We start from the raw sequence: 25,033 nt of genomic DNA, 5'->3' as shown, positions 1-25,033 counted from the left end.
TGGTTTTCCCATTGCATCGCCCATGTTGCCTCACCAAGTTCAATAGAAGGTGAGCTGCTGTGACATGAGATAAGAGATGGAGAGTTGAAACATTTTTTGAGACTATTCTGTTAGGTATGGACTTCCTTACTGTACTCTTCCAGAGTTTCTCAGACTCTTAAACCATCCCAAGCAAATGGCACTCTCTCCATAATTTTAAACATCACTGAGAAAGGAAATGCCATGGAATTCCTTCTACTCCCTTTGTAAATCATTCCTTTTTTGCTTTGCTCAATGCAGAAGGGGCACCCGGGACACCAACTCCCAGGAAAGCCACCCGATGAAGTTAGGCAGCTCCTTGACTTCTCCCCCTCTTGCTAAACCTAAGCCAGGACACTTGCCCTTCCACCTGGCTCCCGGGCGTCCCCAGCCTGTGATTCCACACATACTCATCACAGACTTGAACATCATCGACTCATAGGTGACCTTCAGTCTCCTTGAGAAGACAGCTCATTTCTGGGGCCTCCCACTTCTTGCCTGCTGAAGTCACTTGGTGAGCCTTATTCAGCAAAACACCATTTTTCATTAGCAGGAATTTTAAAAAGCCTGTATGTCACAACAAGGGCATCAGTTTGGAGGCTACAATTACAAGTTCTAGATTGCCCAGCAGAGGAAGCTGGGTTCTCCTGTAAGAGTGGGAAGCACTGAATTTAATCCACAGGCAAAGATGTTGAGACAGCAACTGGAAAAGACTAAGGAGAGGGAAATTTCAACACAGAGATGTGATAGCCGGGATTTTTTTTCTAATCAATTTTTCTTTTGAAGTATAATATCATATAGCAAAATGAGCAGATCTGAAATGCATGATTCAGTGAATCTGACAGATGTATGCACCAGTGTAACCCATACCCCATCACCCTACAAAGTCCCCTTGTGCCCCTTTCCAGTCAGTTCCACCCCTTTCCCCCCAGAGGCAACCACAGTTGATTTCTAGCCCTATAGTCATGGGGATTTGACTTGGTGTACTTGAGATCTGTAACTTTGGTCTTAGATTATCCGGGCAGATCAGCAGGAGAATTTCATCGCCAGCTCAGATGTCTTTACTCACTTAGACTTGAAATGGGTCCTGCCTGAGCCCCTAATGCTTGGCTCTGCTGCCCTCAATGTCATCTGACCCCCAGGGCTGCTCTCTGAGCCACAGCCCTTCTCCCAGCCAGAGGTTAGCATCAGTCCTCAGGTAAGTAAATGACGAAAGCTCTTAGTAACCCGGATTGTGCATGCTTTGTTGACTAATATCTGGAAGTGCAGCACACAGAGCCACAGCATGTCAAACAGCATGTTGATTTTTCTTAAAGCACTTCACAAAAGGGAACTGTTCCTTTTGTGCATTTCCTTTTAGAAACAAAGGATTCCATGACCACCTTCTTCCAGGCTTCTAGTCATCGAGATGGCCACAGAGCTGAAATGATTAGTCGGGTGGAGGGTAGAGATTGAATGTGTGGATGTCTGTGAACCTGGCACTGAGCCCATGGTCCATGAAATTGAAGGATCCCAAATTCTATTGGACTAAACTTTTCCAAATGTCCCCAAGGTGAAAAGCGTTTTGTCTGTATGCAGAGCTTTGCTGTCTCTGGAATGTACCTTCTGCAGCTCAGTTTTTAACCACTGTATATTTTTTCACTTCGACAAAGGCTGCCTGCTAATAGCATTTTCAACCACCTTCAGCTGCTTTGCTCAGCTCTGCCAAGGCCTCAGGCCGAGCTGGCTGCAGTTTCCTGGCACCATGATCCGTTCCCAACTGACCAGCACTGAGGAGCATCACCCATTCGCACCCTGAAAAAATGGCTTCCCTGAAACTGTGCAAGATGTCAGGCAGAGGCAGAATTATCATTCCCCTTTCTAAGTGTTTCCTACAGAATCATCCATGCTGGAGGCAGGGAGGGGGGTGAAGAGAGGGAGGAAAGAGCCCTAGAGGATGCAGAGTGGGAGCTCTCCTCTCTCCGGGCAGATCAGGTAGCTCAGGAGCTCCCAGCAAGCCCCTAGCATCAGAGACCTTGGGGCAGCTCATCTCTCAACACAGGTAGCCTTTGCTGTCAGATTTCACTTTGATCCCTGAAAATTACAGGAGCCTCAGCTCTTCAGAAAGGAGGCAGCTGCTGAGCCAGTGTGATTGCAGGATTTCTTCCCAAAGCCTGAGGCCAGGCATCTAGCCATGCCTGCTTCCTGCATGAATAACCACCTTCCAGCCCCACTGGGGAGGTCACTGCATAGCAGACAGATTGTAGCTGGGCTGAGCTGCCCCGCAAGCTGACCCGAACCCTCACGACCTCCTTGAGCAGCAGTACTGGCATTTGGTAAATGCATGAGCAGCAGGAGTAGCAGGGAGAGGGAGAGAAAAATGGCAAAGAGCACCACCTGGATTTGAGAGGTTGGGAACAACCTCGGGTTGTGTTCTGTAGGCTGGTCAGCTGCACACACCCCCACCTTGTCGGTAAATCCTGGAATATGGAAGCAGTGTGGGAGGGAGAGGAAGGCGTTGATGGGCTGGCCACAGGTCCTCCCAGTCAGAGTTGTGAGGCTGAGAGCTCCAGGATTTAGGCAGGAAGAGATTAATTAGCGCCTCAAAGCCAAGCCCAGCCCCTTCTATAGAAAACAGGGAGGGATGGAGAATGGGGAGCCTCAGGGCCAAATTCACCTAAAACAAATAATCACACACCCCTCCAGAAATAGAATCCCCAACCTCCCTCAGACCACAGCCGCCTCTCCAGCTGAAATGACCTTACTAATGAGGAAGACGCTGTAATGAGGGTTGGACTGCCTGGTAAACCTCACCTTCTTTGTCTCTGGCCTTGTAACATATGCACTGGCAACTGACTGTTATTCAGAAGCTTTATTGATTGTTTTTCACATCTGCCAGCTAAATCAGAGACTCACATGCCCTGTATGGCAAACCCATGACATATATATTCGGTGACACAATGTGTAATTTGTGACCCTGGTGGAAGAGGGATGGAAGGGGGGACAGGACCAGTATTTAGCACAATGCGTCCATGCTTTTTGCAGAGCAAAGATGGACCTGGGAAAGGGGGGCGGGGAGGCTTTGTGCTCTCAAACCAGGAGGCCCCTAGACTCATCAGCTCCACATTTCCCCAGAGAGGACCTCACACATGCAACCCACGCTCCCTGCCTTCAGGCCTGCATGAAGAAGGCACCATCCCAGGTGAACCAACTGGATGACAAATGCCTAGAGCTCCATTTAAGAAAGGGCAGTCAAGGAGAGTACTGGCTGTGTGTGTGCTTTAGAATCCGGGGCTGGAGGGAATCTTTGAAGGTCACCCCGTGCCGTGCCGCTAGGAGCTGTTGTTGTACCTAACCCACTCTACCCAGAGGAGTAGCCAGCCTGCTTTTAGTGATTTGCAAAGACTGGCACTGTAACCCACTAGGATTAAAGAAAAAATCTGATTAAAAAATCCTTAGCCTAGTATAAATGTGTCCTGCTGCAGGCTAAGTTGAGTGTATTTGAAGATTCAGATAAGGTTGCTGATGGGGAGATTCTGCATGTGTGTGTGTGTGTGTGTGTGTGTGTAAGATAGGGGAGAAAAATGAAAAGGTTTGTCTCACTCGTGAAAATGAGGAGTGCAAGAAAGTGAACATGGCGAAAAATGAGAGAAAAAGAGCAAGGGGAGGTAACAGCAGCTCGCAAGGGCAATTTCATTTCTGGACAAGTTCCCATCCAGGCCATCGGAATTCTCAACATCAAGCTGGCCTGTTCCTCCCTGGAGAGCTAAGCCCGAGGACGTTGCATTCAGCAAACGCACAGCCATGTTGTTCAGTCATTAGATACCCCCATCATCCATCAATTCATCAATCAGCAGGCTTATATTGAGTTACCCTACCAGGCTTCACAAACCTGATCAATTGTTTTTAATTATATCCAGCTTACACACAGCCAAGCCCAGTAAACAAGATGAGGCCTCCCACCCCACTTGGAAATGAGCATGAGGAATTGGTCCCCCTTACAATCTCATGCTACCGAACACCACAGCCCATGCCGACAAGCGATCATGTGGCGCCCCTCGAATATGGTGATGGTCCCGCTGACCTGCCGTCAATAACAGGATGAGCTTTGAGTGTCTCCTCAGATGCAGTGATCAGTCCGCTTGGGTCCAGCCACACCCTCCTCTATACCCCTGTCCGGGGCTATGGATTTCTGAAGAGGGCGAGCAAGAAACAGGCGCAGTCAAGGGCACTAAGCAGAGCGACCAAGGCTCGCTCATCCCCATCCCTCCTCTTGGTGCCCAGTCCCACGCTGGAGGCTCCACAGCCACCTTCTCCTGAGCATGTGAACAGCTGGCCTCTCTCAGGACCTCTGTGCTTCATGCACCAGGCCTCACGCTCCAGTCTTTTTTTTTATTTTCAAGAATTGCTACATGGGTTATCAGTGAAGCACTTGTAGCCCTCCAGACGTGGAGTCATCAAACTAAGCCCCTGGGTACCACAGATGGGGAGCCAAGAACGCAGGAGGTGGCACGGCATGCTGCCCTGGCTCCACCAGTGGTCCCTGTCACCAGCCTGGTTTTGAGCATTTACTCCATGCTTTCAGAGACCCAGAGCTGGTCATCAGGAGGACCCAAAGCCCGTGCATCTCTCCCAGGGAGAACTTGCTCCTGCATTTCAAACAGGATTCCTAGGTCTTGTGCATTCTTAAGGCTAGTTAATTCATTAATTTCTGACCACCCAGATCCTTAGCTGTCATCTGACACCACCCTCCCTGTTCTTTGACTACACCCCAATCCGCCTTTACTTTCTTACCTCGATAAAATCGAGTTCAGGCACCAAGAGACACTCTACCTAAGAGCTGAAATGCCTGGTTTGGTTAGGGTAAGTAAAATTCCCACATCCCAAAAGAATACCAGCAGCACACCTCTCTCTAACATGCCCCGGAGTCCTGGTGGGTCCCACTGTCCACAGTTAAGGCTCCCAACCCCAAAGATCAATGGAATCAATTAGCTAAATCATTTGGCCTCCATGGCTCATGCAATTAATTCACCTGTCTGGTTCTCTGTCTTTGTCCCTACCTGTCGCGTGTGTGCACCTGTGTGTGCCAACTCTGTGGTCTGTCTCTGCAGGGAAAGTCACTGGCGGGCAAGCGCCTCACCGGCCTGATGCAGTCCTCCTGACCGTTCCCACTGCAGGGCCAGAGCCCGGGCCCAAGGACCACACGGGCAGGCGGCGGCGCTCCACATCCGCGGACAGAGTTTCCTTACGGGGAGATCTGGTCACTGTGAAAGAGAAAGAATGAGGGCATCAACGGGCCACAGTGGGGAGACTCGGTGGGTGAACGGGGAGACCAGAAAGGAGTCCACAGAGCCTGGGGTCAGCCAGGTAGAGGCCCCTGTTTACAACCCTCTGTTCCTGGTACAGTCATGCGCTGGCACCCCACTCTCTGAGAGGTCCCTGTTCCTAACTTGTTCAGGGGGAACACCTTATGGAGCTCCTGTTGTGACTGTCACTTGAGATCACATCCTGACCATCATCAGCCCTCCCACTGTCTGGGGAATCACGCCTTCCAGCCAACACAAGAGGGCCCAGCTTGCCCTGAGCACGTCCAGTATTGTGCCCACCTGCCCACCATCTCAGTGGCGGCCCCCCAGCACCCACCAGAGTTACAGCCACTGTGTCCCAGCCACCTCCTGCTTCCTCCCATCTCTGCGGCCCCCCAGGTGTGACAGGCCTGCACTGGGTGCTGACCTCACGCAGCATGTCCCAACCCTGGCAACAGCGCTGAGCACCTTGGGGATCACGTCACCTCGAGCTCATGAAGCCCCTTGGAGGCCAGCTTTCAGAGGGGTCTCCCCAGGCCCAGCAGCTGCCCTTGGGTCCTGTCAGATGTCTCAGAGGTCCAACACCAGAGGAAGCACTACGGTAGATGAAAGAGCTCATGATTTGGTGGCTAGGGAGGTTCCAACCATCTTTTTAAAATTTATTATCTTGTCATTTATTCTGTTTCTTCCCTTTCTCCTTGGTTTGTTCCCTCGTGCTTTGCTCAAAATAAACACGGCCATGAACTCAGGGGCCATTGGGATCCTCCCCTCAGGCGGCCCCAGGTGGCAGCTGGGAGAGTTACCAGCCCTGGGGGCAGCTGGCAGCCCCCACATGTGGCATCTGCAGGCATGGCCAGGGCCAGGGCTGGTCCGGGGCCCAGTTGCGTCTGAAGCTTGGGTGGAATGTGCTACAGAGGGACTAGACCAGGGCCATATGGTTCTCTGACAACCCAGCAAAAGGTACCCCGCTAAACAATGCCTGTCGTAAGGGGAAAAGCAGACACAGCAAAACCTGCCAGGACCTGCAAAAGCTCCACGTGTCCCTTCATGTGTGCATGTCCCTGTCATCTGCCGACTTGGCTGTGAGGCGATGTGTGTGGCGTGACGAGCCAGGTGCCCGAGGCACGCATGGTGCTCAGCAAATGGTAGCTATTACTCCCACTGTCGTCGTTGTGACTCCCGCAAGCCCTCGGACACAGTGGGATCAGGCAACATGTTCTTCGATTCAGACCCTCGTGCCCCCACCTGCTATGGCTGTCCTCCTTTCATCTATTTTTGACCATAGATGAAAAATCTCCCTTGGGAGTATATAAACAGAAAACTTAGAATAAAAAAGCGATCACTGGTTTTTCTTTACTCATGTAGGCAAAGTCACCAGCCAGTGACCAGAGGCCCATGAGCTGGTTTGCAGACCTTGCCTCCTGGGTGCTCCCCCATGACCACGTTTCTGCCCCCTGCCCCCGCGCCCTGCCGTGTGTCTGCCTCCCTGTCCCTCAGGGCACCGTCCTTCTGTCCCTGCCAGCAGGGCCACCGAGGGCATTGGAGTCTCGGCTGTGGTTGCACCTTCCTGGGTTCTTGACCACGCCTCGGTTTCTCCCGGTGGCAGTAGTTGCTTCTCTGCCAGGTACAGTGGAAATGAGTGCGATGACAGATGTTGAGAGTTCTCAGGTTACCTCCAAAGGTGGCAATACAGACCCATGTTCTCACTGGGCACTCTCATACCCCCATGCCACACAACCTTGGCAGAGCCTGGCACTTGGCAGGCACTCCATAATGACCTGATGAATAAATGAATGAAACAAAGCCCTGTCAATGTTATGGGGTCTGTTGACACCTCTCCTCGTTCCACCCTTAGTTAGCCCCTTGCATTTCACACAGACCTCCTGTTTAAGTACCAATTACAGTCCAAGTTCCTCTGCACCCAACTTTGCCCAAAGGAAGCTCCTCCCTGCCAGAGGCCCCCAGGCAGTGCTGACATCAGCACAGGGTATGTGGACAAAGGAAGTTCCAGGACGTCAGGTGCCTCTATGCCCTCAGTTGCCCAGGACAAGAGCCTGGCTGCCTCCTGTCCTTCCCCATGGGCTGTGGACAGGGCAGGGCTGTTCCCCTCACCCCCTGGCTGCTGCTCCTGAGACTTTGCCCCACCCTGGAGATCCCCAGGGGGCCTGCCAAAGGTCAGATGGACAGTAGCCCTTAGATGGAGCAGGCTACAGGCTTCCAAACACCTCTGGGGATATCCAGAGGGGAGGGCAGGCCAGCAAGCTCAATAGAGGTAAGGGCACTCCAGATGCATTCAGACCCAAGCAGTAAACCCCCTCCTCATGCCTCCCATCCAGGCATGCTCGGCCCTGTGATCAACACCACGTGCTTCCCAGTAGATGAAGCCAAGCAACAGATGTGGACCAGGATTGCTCCTCCCACGTTGGCCAGTCCAAGGTCAATCTACTGTGCAGACTTTAGAATGCAAGTACATTTGGAAAATCTGGTCTTGGTCGGTTCCTTACTGGCCTGGTCTACGCAGCCAAAACTTCTAGCCAGATTAGAGTTTTGAAGGCAATTCTATAGCAAAGCAGGTTCCTCTGCCTCCAGAAGCCTCCTTACCTCCCTTGACTAGACAGCCTCTGGACCTGGAACTCTTCCCACTGAGGGCTCATATCATGTGGGCAGCCCCATGACCAAAGCATTCAGGCAGCCTTAGAAGCGACCCCCACAACCTAATTAGCTCAGACACACAGGCACCAGACATTGGGCATCTGATTGAAATAACCTTTGCCTACGTGGGAAGAGTAAAACTTGTAGGTGGGCACATGTAAATGCTCAGCAGCAGCCAGAGAGCCTGGTCCAAGCAGCAGGAGCTCGCTGAGCTGGGGAGAGAGCTCCAAAAGGTGATGCTGTGTTCTGCTGGAAAGGTGTTGCTCTATGCTAGGAACACTGCAGGACCCAGCCTGCCAGTGCAGTCAGCTGGGTCACACTCCAGGCCCACTGCTACTGAAGGATCAGATACAGGCCAGGGTCCCAGAGGGACCTCTCACAATGCTGAGTTGTTGCACGGACCAGGGAACACATGGGGACACACTCCAGGAGCTTTTCCCCTGGCAAGATTGCTGGTGTGTTCAAACTACCTCACCAACAGGACACTAAACCAGGAGTCCGCCACTTGTCTGGCCCTTTTGTTGGTTGTATAAGTTGATGTTTTTCCTGAATTCACCCCACCCATTTGCTCCAAATGCATGGGCTTCAAAAGCCACCACTAAGAAGCCTTCTGGAAGCTGGAAAGGATTGAGGGCTATTGGCCTTGAGCCTTGCAGAATTTTTTGGAGGGAAGTGTCCCAGCAAGGGCCAGGAGCTGGAAAGAACTGGGATCAATAGGAAAAGGTAATGTGCCACCAGCCTCGATGGGGGCCAGCCAGGTATGCAGCAAGGACCATGTGTGGTACAGTCATATAGCGGCCAAATGAATCCCAGATAATCCACCATGGAACTCTCTGAGGAGAGTTCTATACTCATACAATAATTGCACTGGCAGAGGCCAGCAGTCTACTCATTAGGACCACCCAGTGAAAAGGCTTCCCCTCCGCATGACCCATGGGCCATAACGTAGCAAAGTAGCAAATGTAGCAATAAGGGGCTCAGGGCCATAAAGGGACATGGTTGAATGACCCAGCCTTGGCCCTCTCCTCAGCCCCAGTAAGGGCTCAGAGCCAGCTAACCTGGGAGGAGGCCCTGCTCCTGCCAAAACGCCTGGTCCACATTCTATGCTCACTCACTGCATGATCACGGACACATCGGAATGGCCTCTTCATAGTGCATGTGGTTCTCATTAGTTTATTTTTCTGGAATTTGGGGATTGGACCCCAGAACCAAACATGCTGGTACAGTCTAAAAATAAATGACTTGAACCCACTATTAACCAGCTAACTCTGTGTGGCTCCTTGATTGGGGGTTTCTTGGGCAGGATTTACTGCTAGGATAAAAGAAGGCACTTTCCCTTCCCACTCCCCATCCAGCCCCATTATAGCGCGCGCGCACACACACACACACACACACACACACACACACACACAGTCTCTGTTGCCCTCTCATGCCCAAGCACGGTGCTGAACAGCTTAGGGAAGCCAGCTCTCTGGACTGTGGTACTCATCCAGGTAGGAGGTTGAGACAGTGGTGTCACCAGAAGGCTGAAGCCCCTAACTCTACCAGCAACTCCTTGGCTGGGTGGTCTCTATGGTCCCTTATCATGCTCAGTCATAATATCCAGGGGTATTGAACATCAGCCTTGGCCAGACAACATTCTGAGATGCTCTTAAATTAAATCCCAGGATTGAAGTCTGCTGCATACAGATGGTGCTCCTATGGGGAGGCTTGGTTTCCTGACCGACAATCTCATCTCCCACTAACACCAAAGCAGCAGGACTCTGAGAGCCTGGAAGTCAGGCTAAAAAAAGGGAGGAAAGGATGAGGCGAAAAGGAGCCACGGTACCGTAACACCTCTAGTAATGACAAGATTGGCACCTAGAAGCTCGCTTCAGTGGCAGAAATTTTGCTCCTGAAAGTAGAAATGATCTGAGAGGCACGGGGATGGGTCTTTAGTCACAGCTGCATGGGCGCCAGCTTGTTCCCCAACCCCTGGGCCATCTCCCAGAGCAGGACTTCCTGCCCACAGGTTCATCCAGAGAGAGGTCACACCTGCCACCGCACCTCAGTTTTCAGGTCTCAGCATACCCTGCTGTCGAGTCCTAGCCCACCAGAAAAGAGTCGTGCATCCCTGTCCTCCGGGATCATGGCCATCTGGCTTATTTCCAGAATCTTCATTTAGGAAGCTGTCACTCGGTGGGCATACGGTCCTGTTGATCCCCAAGAGCCAGGATCTGCTCCAAGCCCAGGGAGGGCATGGGGATTTGGGGCTGCTGGTTATAACACTAAGAGTCATGACTCCCCAAAATGTCAGATCCACCCCAAATGCTTCTTCTCTTCCCACACCCTTTTGGGGACTTGCGGCACGAAGGGCATGGGGCTGCCCTTTCCTTTGGTGCTCATTAGTCCCATCCTCTGAGGGGCCATCAGGATCTCTGATAAGTGTCTTCTACCCTCAGGCTTTCACTGGGAAGTGGTGGCCTCCAAACTGTGGCTTGGAGAAGAATGCAGGAGGCTGTTTGAGGGTCATGTCCCCACGGGGCCAGAGCTCTGCCAGCGTGTTTTCCCTCAGGCTGCCTTCACGAGAAGAGGCGCTGCGTGAACTCCCGGCTCCCCTCCCTAGGGATGCGGCCGTGTCCCTTTCCCTGCACATGGCCAGTCAGCACCCACCCAGACCCTGTACATCTAGGGGCAGGTCTCCCTGGCCAAGGAGAGGCTGCAGGGACTGGCTTGCTTTAAAAGGGCTTGGGATGAGAGATGGAGCATCGGCAGAACTCTGTCTTGGGCTCCTGCCCCTGTAAAGCACAGGATTAGTCCCCACCGTGCCTCGGCACCAGGCTGGCCAGGTCTGGCTTATTTCATGGGCAAATAAGTATGAGCACTAGTTCCTCATTTGCAAGACAGGGATAAGAATTTTGAAATCTTATGGTTGCTGTGAATTAATACAGAGGGCTTAGCCTGTGCCTGGCACATAGTAAGTGCTCACACAACAGGTGCTGGAATTAGCTATTGCTGCACCTGAAAGAGGCACTAAGAGGTGAATGCATTTGCAAATCCCCAACAGGCAGCTTTCCCAGCAGCAGGCACCAGGGCACCAGCCCTTCTGCCAGCCCAAGGCTAAGGATTTTGTTTATCTATGCAGGCAGCAGTTCTCTGTCTGTGACAAGCCCCTTGCTCCCTCCTTACCAACTAGGGCCTGGTTCCCTCTCTGTGTGCGAGTTATCAGTAATCCTGTGTTAGGCCTCAGTACATAACAGAGCAGAAGGCTGGGGGACTCCTTCCTCAGACCCTGGATGAAAAACAGAAGAACTTTGAGCTCCTCCTAGATTCCCATCCATCTGGCAGGCCTCAGAGGCTGCTTCACTGGGACTTGGGTTCTGAGCCCTTGCTCAGAAACACTGCACTTCAGACCAGTGACTCAGACCTCAAACCTAGGGTAAGTGGCTGGGCAAAGCCTTCCTCCAAGAATGTTGGCCATGCCCACTGACGCACATGTACCTCCATGGTACACAAATGAAATCTATTTTTCTTCTTTCCCTTATTGCATCACAGAAAGACAGTTTTTGAGTTGGGGAGGATAAGAGAAATCAAGGAAAGAAAGCTTAAAAGTGAGAAGAGGCCTCGGAAATCTCTTCTTGCTGCCCCGCCCCACGACCACACCCTCAGTAGAGATTCAGTAAATATTACTACTAAATATGAGAGGGACTGTGGAGATTGTCTGGTCCAATAGTGAGTATGCATGTGCATGTGTGTGTGTGTGTGTGTGTGTGTTTTACATTTTTTGTTTGTTGAGGTGTAATTTACATACAGTAAAATCATCCTTTTTAGTTACTTAGGTAATTTATGTTATGAATTTTGACCAACTTATACAGCGATATAACCACCACCAAAACTCAGGATACAGAGTAACTCTATCACCCCAAAAAGTCCCTACATGCCCCTTTATGGCTAATCCCCTTTCCCCACCCACCTTTCCTGGAAGGTATTGATCTGTTTTCTGACCCTGTATTTCTGCCTTTCCCAGAAAGCCTCATAAAAGGAATCCCATAGCAGGTGGCCTTTGAGTCTGCTTCTCCCGGCACCATGTACATTGTTGTGTGCATCAGTCATACATTCCTCAATGTTTTGTTTTTATGCATAAAGAAACTGAGGCACAGAAGAGGAATGCAGAAAGGGGGCTAGGGAGTGGGGCCTGGAGTGCAGGAGCCCACTCCCACCCCTCCCTCAGGCCCATTGGCACAGCTTCTTCAGGAAAAAAGTCATCTTTTTAACCCTTCAAATCCATGAACCCCTGTTTGAGCAAGCACAGGCTCACAGAACTGCACACTGAAGAGAAGGCGTGATTCCTCATCTCCTAGAAACTGTGTGCTTGGAAACAAAGGAAAGCAATGTCAGAGTGAGTGAGGCACTGTTTGTTCAGTTAGCAAGGAGTGTTTTGCAGAACCCTCCCAGGAGCTCCAGGGTTCTCCACGCCCTCTCCAAGCAGATGAACACGGAATAACAAAATGATAGAAGCCACCTAGAAGCAAACTGCTGAGACAGACCCCAGGGACACAGGGATCTAGGGTAGCATGGTGCAACCTTGAAACCCAGGCCTGGTGGAGGAGACAACTTGGGGTTTCTCTAAGCTAGAGACCTCAAAATCAGAAGTTCCAAATAACTGGAGCATTTGAAGCATCATTATGAACTCATGAATTTAAATATATTTGGTATATTCCAATCCATCCCATTTATTATCCTTATTGACGTCCAAAGCATCCCCTTTTTGGCCAATGGGAGCCTCTTCAAGGTGGCTCTTGAGTCTTTTAGACATGACCTTGCTGTTCTTCAACAGCTTTGTCCCTATCTGGTGTGATAAAATAATCCAGAATCATTTTATACATTTCCTGTCTCTTACCTAAATCCCAAATGAGTGAAAAATCTAATGAATGCTTTGCTATAAAATCAGGGGGTCTTTTGATAGACATTGTCTGTGGAAACTGAGTCTCCCAGGCCTCCAGACTATCAGAATTGAAAATTCCTTTAACAATCACTTAACACAGAGCCTTCATTCTACAGAATAGGAAACAGAGGCCCGGATATATCAAATGACTTAAATGTGGTCACACAGGGGTATGGCAGGGCAAAGGTTAAAGACTGAATCTCCTGAGTCCTGACTCCTTGTGCTTCCCACCATCCTCCTTGCCTTACGCATCCTTGACCTCCTGTAGTCAGACCCTTCCAAATGTCCCAACGATTCCACTCTTAGGTATGTACCCAGGAGAAATGAAAACATGGTCATACAAAAATTTGGACACTAATGTTCATAGCAGCATAATTCATAATAAGCAAAACATGGAAATAATCCACTTGGTTTGTCAACTCATGAATACATGAATACATAAATAAAATATGAGATAGCCATACAGTAGCATATTATTTGGCTGTAAAGAGGAATGAAGTATTGATACATAGTACAATGTGGATGAGCCTTGAAAACATGGTAGGTGAAAGAAGCCAGTCACAAAAGACTATATATTATATGATTCCACTGAACTGGAATGTCCAGAAAAGGGGAATCCTACGGATAGGAAGTAGATCAGTGATTGCCTGGGGCTGGGGGTCGGAGGCAGTCACTGTGAATGGCATGGGGTTTCTGTTAGGACTGATGAAAATGTTCTAAAATTGATCGTGGTGATTTTTGTACAACTCTGTGAATTCACTAAAAACCATTGACTTGTGTACTTTAAGTGAGTGAATTGTTTGGTATATGAGTCATATTCCAGTAAAGCTACAGAGAGAAAGAAGGAAGGAAGAAGAGAGGGAGAGGAAGGAGGAGAAGGAGAGAAAGAAAAGGAGGCAGGGAGGGAGGGAGCGAGGGAGGGAGGGACTAGGGAAAAATCTGAGCCTGCTTTTCTAAGCCAAGAAGAGAAAAGGGCAGCCCCCTGGAGGCAGTGAGTGAAGGCAGCCACAGAGGACTTTGAAATCCTGCTTTGCATCACAGGCAGGGTAAGCGGGCACCAGGTCATCCCAGAGCCAGCAGTCCATTTTAGCCCAATCTGCCTGCTCTCAGAATTCAAGCCCTTGAGCCTCCCTTGTAAGGAATTAATTAAATTAGGTGGATTAGTGATCTTCAGGGTAAGGGATCCACTCACCACTCTCTCCTGCATGAGCCCTGTTTCCCAGATCTTCAAGCCCCAAGAACATTTGGGCTATGAGAGAAAATGCCCTGGGTGGAACCAGAAGACTCTGATTCTAGCCCTGGATCTGCCACCATTAGCAGTATGGCCTTAGGCAGCTCATGGTAGCCCAGCCCATATGGGGCAAATGTTTAAAGTAAAGAGTGCCAAGACCTACCTGAGGTTCCAAATCAGGAGGTTTGAGAAAGACTCCAGGAATTTCCATTTTTAAGAAGTAATTCTACCTACACAGCAAAGGAAACCATCAACAAAATGAAAAGACAACCTATAGAATGGCAGTAGATATTTGCAAATCATATATCTGATAAAGGGTTAATACCCAAAATATATAAAGAACTCATACAATTCAATAACAAAATAATAATAATCCAACAAAAAATGCACAAGGAAACTAAATGCAATTCTTTTTCCAAAACGTACGATTCCTATCCAACTCATTTCCAACCAAAGAAGCTCACCTCCATTCCTCCAGCATAAAAGTCTGTGTGCTTCAGTCTGGCTGCACCCAGAATTCTCCTAAACCAACCCCAACCCCTGCCACTGGCTCTCTGCTTGCCACCTTTACAAAGCAACCAATCCTGGGCTTCCCCTCCTAGGACGGTCCCTCACTTAGGGGTTAAGGACCCTCCGTGTACACGTGCACGTGCACACACACACACACACACACATGTGCACACACATACATATCCATCCACATGACGATGAGTGAATCTACTGAGCAGTTAAATGCATCTATTCATGCAAGACCTTGCCAGAGTGAACTCACAGAGCCAGTAGATGAATGCATCAAGTCAGAAACAAAGGAAAACACTGGGATGAAACCAAAAGATAAATTACAAATTGGATCAGTGGCTCTTCCTCTCACTGTGCTGTGAAGGCCTGTTATTAACTGTCTGGACTTGCCCAGTGGCTGGCAACACCCACACACACAAGCACGCATACCACATCCATAAGGGCCTTCTCTGGCCAGCAGCAAGCAAGGGTGACCTTGACACTTCTCACTCCTAAGCCTTTAGCGCTGATTCGTGACTGCACCCAGGAGTCTGGGCTTTGGGCAGGAAAAAAGATCTTTCTCTTTGGCTGTCCCACATGGTACCAGCTGGTGAGCCCACAGAATTCCTGCCAGCTCACTTACTCAGTGTTCTGTGCCGTTCCCCAGTCCCTGCTACCCCTCCGCCCGCTCTGCTACCCAGCATCTTGTTGTGGCAGTATAGGAATGACCAGCCAGCAACTGGCCCCACAGAGGAAGGAGGAACTGGCAGAAGGCAGGAGGGAATCTTCCCCAAAGAAGATGGGTGGGAATGAGGCAGGATCTGTGGCTGATCTCATAAATAACCCAGGAGGCAGTTCTTCCAGAAGGTGTGTCCTGGGGAATCTAAGTCTATACATATTCATTTGGATTGGCCATGAGACAGGGGTTGTGCTTGCTGTTCAGCTTATGGAGTTGGGTAAAAGTGGTCCTTGTCCTCGAGGACCATACCTTCTAGTAGAAGATGCAGACATATAACCAACCAATTGGGACACAAGGCAGAGGGGCACAGGAACAAATCAAATGCACAGAGCGAGGGGCAGCAAATTTTACCTAGGAGGAAATGAGGAAAGAAATGACATGAAAATCACGGACCTGCGGGAAGTGGGGCATGGACCCCATGACTGGAGCGTGCAGAGCATGGAGGCCTGGAATAGGTGTGAAGGACAAAGAAAGGTCAGAGCTAGAGACCAGAGAGAGATGTCATAATGGCTCAAACCAGGGAAGAGCCTGGCAGTGAGGATGGAGATTGAAGACAGACTCCTGAGATGCTGTGGCAGAAAATAAAGCCCTTGGTGTCTCGGTGAGTACGGGCATTGGAAAGGGAGAGGCAGTGTTGAATATTTCAGAGGATTCAGATCAAGCTAGAGTAATGGTGTGGGGTCCACAGACCTAACATATGATCCACAAGGGCATGCGGACAGAGCAGGTAAGCTAGGAGCAGTGCTCCTGGGAGTGACGGCGGTGAACGAGGTGGAATAACGGCAGTGGTGTTCAGAAAGGGCGTGTCCCAGTTTATTATTTCAGAGATGGAGCAATTTTGAGGCATCCAGGGTACGGCTGAACTGGAGAGGAGCAGGCAGGTCAGAGAGGAGGAGGTAAGCCCATCACAGTGGGGACCAAGGTCACTTGGAATGACAGCAGGAGGTGGAGTCCAGGAAGAGCCTAGCAGTTGGGACTAGAGTCCTTGTCCTAGGGGAATACGAAAACACAGAGGTCCCTACACGAGAGCCCTGAGGATGAGAAGAGGATGGAGTGACAAACTGATACTGCTTCAGGAGGAAAAAGCCTCCTGGACAGGGTTCACAGGTCAGTGGCCTGAAGGCAGCAGTGAGGGGGAAGGGCACGGCGCGCCTGCCTCCAGCGTCATGCAGCTTGCCCTCAGAAGTACAGCAGGGACCAGCCTTTCTCCACCACCTCCAACACTTCTGGAAATAAAAGCCAGTCCCATTTGGAAGCCAAGGCGATGTGGGATGCTCCGCATGGAGTGGCCCCCAGGCTGGGTGACTTCTGCTCTCAGGCCCCGTTCCCATCGCCCTGCTCCTCTCTGGCAACACATCCTGGGACAGCTCGAGGCTCCCCAGCCAGGTCCCCAAGAGCCAACTGCTGGGACTGCCTTGCAGGCAGACACTCCGGTGCAGACATCCCTTTGACTGTTCAGTCATTAGACCCTGCAACAGAATTCAGAGTGAGGTGCCTCCCATCACATTTCAGCCTCTGTGAACATGGTTGAGGAAAGATTCTCCTTCATTTGCAATTCTCCTGTCAGCGTTTGCTTTCCTTTCCACACAAACAACACAAATTTTATTCTCTTGGGTTTTCTATTTAGGGCATTTCCCCTAGGTCCTATAAAATCAGTTTAGCTATGTCTCTGCTTGGCATGTAAAGATGGGTACCTATACCCATGGGCTCAACACATATGGCTTCACAAAAACCAAGCGGGACTGTGCTATTCTTCTCCCCAAAAAGTGCACACACAGTCTTCACTGCATCACATCATCCTCTAATCTGTAATAGAAATAAAATAAAGATGATAAAAATTTATAGCAAAAGGAACCAGGTCTCCGACACCATAATGTCATTCCTTTAATGCATTATTAAAGCAGCAGACAGCTGAGGACACATCTGTAATTTCATGAAATACTTTCTGCACCTTGAAGCATAAGCCCTTTTGTTTGCCTGAGCCCTTTGGGACAGCACTGTTTGCAGGAATGTCATCAGAATGAGTATCTGTAACAATACGGTTCTGCGACACAGTGCTGCCCTTAGAGCCAGGCTGTGACCCCATGTGGACAGACTGGAAGGGCGAGAATCTGACCTCCTCTTGCTCACTGTCAATCCAGGCTTCTCAGCATGAAGGATCCAACCGCCTTTTTCCAGTGTGCCTAACCTGCTGTCCACTATTCCTTGGGAAGAATTAATGATTTTCAGAGGAGACCTGAAATTGAGCAAATTTCATTAGTAATATTAATTTATACCAAACTCTAAATCTAGGCCCTGGTTTGAGAGCCTAAGGCTCTGAGATACCTTATGCCTTTCAGGTGAAAGAAATGCATGGGCTATGGGACAGCACTGACCTCTGTTCAGAGAACTCCCTTTTATTTCTGGAACCACTGGTGTCATCTGAAGAGTGAGGCTGCTGGGAGAGGGTCCCCAGGCTCATGAGGCTGAACCCCCATTTTGTTCATTGAAGTCACCTTCATGAATATCTGCACTGAAGTTCCCCACAGGGGGATGTAACAGGCAAGGTTTATTTGATATGAACAGTGGAGCCCTAAACTGTCTTAAACTCAGAAGTGATACCATTACTAGCAATAATTCTCTCTTGCCCACAATTCTGTGTTCATGTCCATATGAACTCTGTATCTATATGAATATTTTCTGAGCAAGTACATCAAAAGTTTAAAATGTCATCTGCTAAGTGTAGTCTATGATGCCTAAATTCTGGACATCTAAGCAAAATCTCTAAAGCAGAAGAGAGTTCTCTGCATTTAAATGTGGCCGGGATTCTGCATTCCAACAGCATTCACCAGGTCTCAGTGCTTACCTCTTTGCTTTGTCTCTCCCACCTTTCCTGCCTTAATAGCTGACACCTTTTTACCCCACTCTGCAAAGCACCTGCATTTTACTGCTGCTCTGTTTCTTACATGACAGGGCAATGGCTGACATGTCACCGGGAAACATCAAGAGGAGTGTAATTTGAAGAAAGCTGGGTTAGGTTGCCTATATATGTAATTTATGTAATAAAAATACATCCACGGAGAAGTGTTTTCATGCCACACACCGGTCTGAACAATGACACAAGAGCTCCAGGTACATGTGCCATCTGAGTGCCACCTACCTCTGAAGGCTAAAAGGTGACTTATACTTCCTCGTGTCCTTGGAAGGAGCCCAGTGCAGCCACCATTGGTGAAAGCCATTTCCTCATGTCACTGAGCTGCTATTTCCAGATGTGAGGGACACAGGAATAGCTCAGAGTAGTGGCACTCTAACCCAGGCCATCAGCCCCAGTAACAGACAGACATTGCTTTCCAAACCCCACGTCTAGTTTTAAGTAGAGGAATAAGTTGGAGTGTGTCACTTTCAAGCGAAGCGCAGAGGCTGTATGAGTGGCCTGGGAATTCACACAAGATAAAAGCCTCTCTTCTGCCTACAGCACCTAGAATTCGTGACCCCTGGACTGCTTCGGTCATTACCACGAAGGGCTCATGTTTGCGACAGCTCATACCTGGATTCCACCTCAGGGCTTGTCGGCTTTTCTCTTCAACCCAGACACAAATAACTGATCTACCTGTTCTGACCATTAGAACTTAATTTCCCTCATTTGAGAGAGCCTCATTTTACTAATTTGGAAAAGGAAATTCTCTGCACTTTCTTTGGCTTCAAAAGACCGTCACTACCTTCTGGGACATGCCCACATCCTCCTCCTCCCATGACTTGCCTCCATGGATGATATTCCACAGACCCCCACCTCCTAAGGCCTTGGAGTCAACCCCTAGTGCTCCCCTTCCTTCATCCTCCAGCCTTGCCAGACACTGAATCCAGTCCATTCTGCTTCATGCCATTCTTACTGTAGCCTCTGCATTAGCTGAGGTCCAGAGCTTAACCTCGACTGCGTGCTATTGCCAGACAAAGCCTCCAGCACTATCAAGATATATCAACATCCTGTTCATAACATCTCAATGGCTCCCTATTGCTATCAGAATTCACTCAGTTCAATTCCACAAATGTGTGTTACGCCTTCATGATGTGCCAGGCTAGTGTTGAGGATACAAAAGCGAATGAGACAGAGTCTGCACCCTTAAAGTGTTTGCAGGCATCAGTCAGTGGGACAGACACATGAATATGGCTCCATGTGAAAAGTGCTAAAGTGAAAGGAATATAAACTATTTAAAAATTCTTGGGGCCAGAGGTTGGAAGAAACTACAGAAGACTGGTGACATTTGGGTAGAGGTTTACAGAGTAAGTGGGTGTTTGTCGAGTGGACACTGAGGAAAGGGACATGGAACAGGGATCTTCCAGGGAAAGGAGATGACTTGGGCAAAGGCCTGGAATTATGGAAGCCCCTGAGTGGTTCCAGGCCCCTGAATGGGTAATCATTGTCCCTGGTCATCACTGTCACATGCCACAGGTACCGTCTTTAGCAGAAGATCATCAAAATTAGTCAGAATGCAGTGTTCTGTCCTGGTTGCTACTGTAGGTGAGAAGCCAATTATTTGTATAACAAACCCAGTTCAAAATGTACCACCACCCTTCCTGCAGACCTACTAAGGGTTTATGGAAGGGCAGGAAGCAGGGGAAATGTCCAGCCCTGATACCAGCCACTAAAGGAAAGCCTCTGGGCCAGTCTTCAGTGGCATCTCTCTTGGGATGAGGCTTTCCCATGCCCTAGGATAGCAGTATCCAGGGACACTAACCAGCCCCACCAATATCCTGGAGACTCATCCCAAAGAACTCCTTAGAAAGAGCATTGTCCCCAACCACCAAGTACTTAAATCTCAGTGCATAAATGAGACCACTGCAGAGCGAGTGGGCTTGGCAGCATATAGCGAAGTGTCTACCTGCAGGTCACAGTAATAAGGGAGCTCAGACAGTAAAAGTCAGAGTAGTGTGGACTGGAGTCATTGGGGACGGGCTGCAGGAGTAGATCGATCGGTGGGGCATGAGCTGAACCATGGAGGCTGGGTGGGGTTTGGACAATAAGAAAGAGGGACAAAGAACAACCTGGGGGAATACTGTCAGCCAATGCATGAGTCAGGACATCTAGCCACTTAGAATTGGGAGATAACTGGATGCTCATCCATCCTAATTCTTAGCTGCCACAAGAACCCTCCTACAATGACCCCAATCCCCCAGGCTCTTAACTGGGTGCTGTTGGGCAAGATAAAATAATTGGATGGAGAGACTGCACGCAAACACAAATCCTCTCTCTGCTGCCTCTCCTGACTCTCCTGATAGGGACACCTTTCTCCAAGAAGCCAGTATCCTAAATCTTAACATGTCTTTCCTTGAGGCTCAAGGAACAACCCTTCCCCTGACCCTGTATCTCAGCAAAAATGTCATCCCGACCCAGGGTGAGAGCTTTGCCCTGCAGGAGAGAAGCAATCATCCTCTATCCCCGGCATCCATATTCATGGGAATTGTTCATGCTCTGACCTGTAGCCCGTGTGGAATGTCAGCCTGGGAACCAGGATGATGGTCCCCAGAAGTGCACTTCAGGAATTAGCCCACAGCCATCTGCCTCTCCTCCAAGTAACTCGGGCCCTGGGAGGAATAAACAGCTGTTGTCATTGCAGTCCTAGAGAAGCATGAAATAGAGCAAGGAGGAAGGTAGGAGGCACCTTTCAGAGCTAAGGCTGCTCCTGAGAGTGTTTGAAGGTTATTAGTGTGGCTATAATCAGGCCATTAGCCAAATGCAGGTGGAGAATAAAGTGGTTTCGAAATTGCTTTCCAGAGAAAGCAGAGCCTGTGTTGGTATAATCTATGTATATGATCTCTTTCAAGTAGCTCTTCAGCTTCCTAAATAACAAAAGAGCTAGGACTCAAGTCCCCAGCTAACCACACACAGTCAGAACTATCCACGTCCCTGCCCTCAAAGGGCATCAGTGGCTGCCAACCACAGCCCTGCCCTCTGCCTGTGCCACCGGCCTGCATGAGCAAAGGCAGGCCATGAAGCCGTTCTCATACTCCCAGTCAACGTTCAGAGACCCAGTCGGCTCAAAAATACTTCTTCGTAGTTCACAGGCAATGGCATTGGTCTGCAGCCCTGTGTGGGCAGCATCCAGTGCCCAGTGCCCAGTGTGGCCATCCCATCCCCTTCAGGCTTCCCAGAGGGACTCAACAGCAGTCTCATTTCTAGGGGTAATTGAATGAGAGATGAGAGAGGCTCTTGATGAGAGAGGGGTCCTCGGAGTGCCCTGTAGATGAAGCCTCCACCCCAGCCCCTTCCGAGCCACTTGGCAGATGCAGGCCTCCTTCTCATGAGGCTGCAGAAGGACAGAGAGGGGTCCCACCTGCTCCTCCTTGAAGTTCCTTGTCTTCGTTCATGACCCCCCCATCCATCCACCTCCCCAAGCCTAAGTTCTAGTCTTGCTCTTTCTCTCATCCCCTTTCATAACCAATCAGTTACAAATTCTGTATTTCTAGTTCTTCAGCCCAACCACTCTCTACTCCACTTCCACTGCTTTGTTTCTGGCTCCCACTGCAGCAGTCTAACTGGGCCCTCCAAGTGCTATTCTGTTCCTCTCCAACCCATTCATGCTGCAGCCAGAATTATTTCCCAGAAATCTCAGATCTGATCCTCTAATGTCTCAGATCAGCCCTTCCACAGCTCTCTCGGGATGGTGTCCAAATGCCTGCCTACCTGACCCCTTCCTGCGGCTGTGAGCCTGTGCTGCGGCCACACTGGAGCGGTGCACTGTGTCCCAGTGGGTCTGCTTTCTCCCACTTGCAGCCTCTGCACGTGCTGCTGCCTCTGCCTCCTTTCCCATCTCCTCCCTGCTCTACTAAACCCTATCCTGCTGCAGAGCTCGGCTTAGGTTGTCTCCTCTGCAGGAGCCTTCTCTGATGATGCTTTCCCCCAGGATTGCAATGAGGGCTTATTGCTGTGGGTTGCCTGTATGTCTGTCTCCCTGTCCTGTGGGAGGGAGAGTCTTTCAAGGCAAGAACGCTGTGTAGTCAAATTTTATCTTCCATGCCTATTTACAACCCATAAAATTTAAAAAACCTTTCCCAAGTATTAAATGGTTGAATTCATGAAAGAACAAACAAAATAATGGAGGAGGTTCCACAGCACCCAAGTGACCCAATGAGTCAATGGCTTGGGTTGAGTGTAATCGGGGATTAAAATGGCCGAATCACACATGCAAATCCCACATGCGGACCTAAGAAACTTTCGAATGGAATATCTTCAGTTTCACCTCAGAGTTTCCTCTACACTTTTGACTGGTGTACTCACTCCTCTTAGACCCATCCAATCAAAGACATTGACTCTTGGTTCTGTGCGTCTAACTACTGACCCAAAGAACATCTGGCATTCACCCCATAGCATAGCCTGACTAGGTGCTGGATGAATGACTTGGCTATAATGCAGAAGCAAGGAGCATAATCACAGCCTCCATCCCATGGGAACTTCGAAGTGCTGGATTGTGCTTTTCAACCCTGCATTGGGTAAAATAACCTTTGACAAATTCATCCACTTTCTTCAGAGTGGTTGGTGCAAGGACTCAGCCTTCTGAGCTGGTGTTTACTGGTTTCATGCACAAGTGCAGGGAGGCCAATTGAATTACAGCCTGACTCACAGAGTAGAAACTTCTCCATCTGTCTCAGCCTTCTTCTCGGGCCAGTTTGTCTGTCAGTCCTCCTTCGTGCCCCTGACCTCCCCAGGTTTCTTACACAAGTTGGCAGATGTGTTAGATGCAATGCTGGCAAAATGACATACAGATGGTCACCCATATGGTGCCAGTTTGGATCTGACTCCTGGAGAAAATTTTGGAAGCCCACACAGCTATGAAAGACACCCGCCAGCTTCCTTCACTGGGTCCAAAGCTGACTGCTCATGGGGACACAGGTGGGAAGCAGGTGTTCCACATAAACGGATCACCCTCTGCTAATCACCACCTATCAAGCTAGTGGTGCAGGAGAAAACAAAAGGAGAAAGACTCATCATCCAAGAAGTGAAATGAACTGGATGCCAAGGAGTCAAGGGATGGGTCTGTATTCCCATAGTATAAAGGTCATATTTCAGGCAGGCTTTGCTTCAGAGCATGCCAGAAACTTGGAGACAGAGGGTGTGGGGACTTCAGATTTAATTCCAGTTGATGTAATACCTGGAGATGTTCAATCTAATAAATTCAGTCTAATACTGGAGATGTTCAATCTAATAAATTCAGTCTAATAAGAATCCACAGCAGCCAAAGAACAGATTCATTCAGCCTATCATTCAATATTTATTGAACACCTACTATGTATCAGGCATTTATTGGACACCTACCATGCACCAGGCCTTGTTCTGGGTTCTGGAGACAGAATGGTGAACAATTTCCATAAGGACCGTCCTTTTTAGAGACTTATATTTCAGCTGTGGAAAGACAGGAAGACAAATAAGGAAATGTCAGATAGTAATAAATGCTATGTAAAAAGGTAAAATAGTGTGATCTGATCAAAAAGAACTGGGTAGCTACTTGAGATGGGTGACTAAGGGAGTCCTGTCTGAAAGCTGGCTTTTGAAGCTATAATCTGAATGACAAGGAGGAACCAGGTAACCACACAGTCATCAAGAGACTGGCTAGTGCAAAGGCCCACAGGGCGACAGACTGATGCTCAAAGGCGGTGGAATGGCAGTATCCTGACAATGGACAATCCGGCAGAGAAGGTGTTCCCCTGGGAGTTCTCAGAGCTACTTGGGGAAGACTTGTTTGTGAGTTGATGTACAGGGCTCTCCAGGGACTCTCATAAATGTTGCTGAGGGGGCTTGCATCTGTGAGTACATGTAGAACATGCCCTAGGGATTCCCAGAAAAACCTGGAAGGAACTATCATTCATGCTCACAGGAGACATTCCTGGGGACTCCCACTAGTTTGTTGTGAGTGTATGTGATGCAGTCCTGAGCTCAAAATATTCAGCAGGGGTGGGGGACCCAGTCTGCATAATCAGTTTGAGGCAAGATCCATGTGACTTTCTTTTTACCCACAGGCCTGGGGGCCATTTTATATTCATTTTGGTTACTGAGAACTGCATTCCTTCCCCTCTCCTGAAGGACAAACTCATTATTTAAGTCTGGCAATTCTTTTGTTGAGGTTACTATCAAACTTGATCACCCTGGAGCCATTTTGACCTGTCTAGAGACCTTGCATATCACTATTGTGCTCCATTAGGCAACAAAGTGACAATTTAACTCTCAGAAGGCAAGCTTTTGCCCCTTCTTTTTTGGGAACCCCTGAGTGTTGCTCCCTTGCTATTTACAGAAAGAAGTGGGAGCTTTCATGAACAGGTTGGCCTACATGAGGGCAAGGAGTATGTGCCGTCCCTGGGGTCCAGGGTGCCCCACCAAGCCAGTGCCCCAGTTTCTGCCAGCACGTTTCTCTTCTCCCCTGACTCCAATACTGAACACTTCCACCTACTGCAACTTCTTTGCAGAGTTGAGATATGAGTTTAGAAACCCATTTGAGAACAAAAGATATAAACAATTCACAGAGGATGAAAAATAAATGACTCCTAAACACTTGGAAAGATGTCCAGCCATACGAATAATTTAAAAAATGCAGCTTAAAACCAGTTACCATTTCCAGCCATTAAATTAGCAATTTTTTTTTTCATATAGGAATATTCAGCGCTGACAACAGTGGTAAAAAAAGGGGTTTTTATCTTCTACCAGTGGCACTTTAAAT

General features: G+C 49.2%; 1 protein-coding gene and 1 long non-coding RNA gene across 9 annotated transcripts in view; one reads left to right on the top strand and one right to left on the bottom strand.

The window, feature by feature from the left end:
• RGS6 (regulator of G protein signaling 6) overlaps nt 1-8,497 on the top strand; it is a 530,176-nt gene extending 521,679 nt beyond the window's left edge. For 5 of the 7 annotated variants that reach the window (XM_036997960.2, XM_073242184.1, XM_036997925.2 and 2 more), the window contains one exon: nt 5,109-8,497. In XM_036997960.2, the coding sequence (XP_036853855.2) occupies nt 5,109-5,281 (173 nt within the window). In that variant the 3' untranslated portion in view covers nt 5,282-8,497. The remainder of the gene's footprint in view (nt 1-5,108) is intronic. The other 2 variants (XM_073242186.1, XM_073242185.1) reach the window with 1 other exon arrangement.
• A 7,646-nt stretch (nt 8,498-16,143) lies between these two features.
• Nucleotides 16,144-25,033, bottom strand: part of LOC118972157 (uncharacterized) — a 29,540-nt gene continuing 20,650 nt past the window's right edge. For both annotated transcript variants that reach the window (XR_005061020.2, XR_005061006.2), the window contains exons 2-5: nt 23,638-23,724; nt 20,802-20,909; nt 17,464-17,583; nt 16,144-16,816 (exon numbers count right to left, since the gene is read on the bottom strand). This is a non-coding gene — a long non-coding RNA (uncharacterized lncRNA). The remainder of the gene's footprint in view (nt 16,817-17,463; nt 17,584-20,801; nt 20,910-23,637; nt 23,725-25,033) is intronic.

This window comes from Manis javanica, chromosome 8 (assembly GCF_040802235.1).
Source record: "Manis javanica isolate MJ-LG chromosome 8, MJ_LKY, whole genome shotgun sequence".
Classification (NCBI taxonomy): Eukaryota; Metazoa; Chordata; class Mammalia; order Pholidota; family Manidae; genus Manis; species Manis javanica.
Note: the sequence above shows the minus strand (reverse complement) of the source record. Positions and strands in the feature narration are given on the sequence as shown.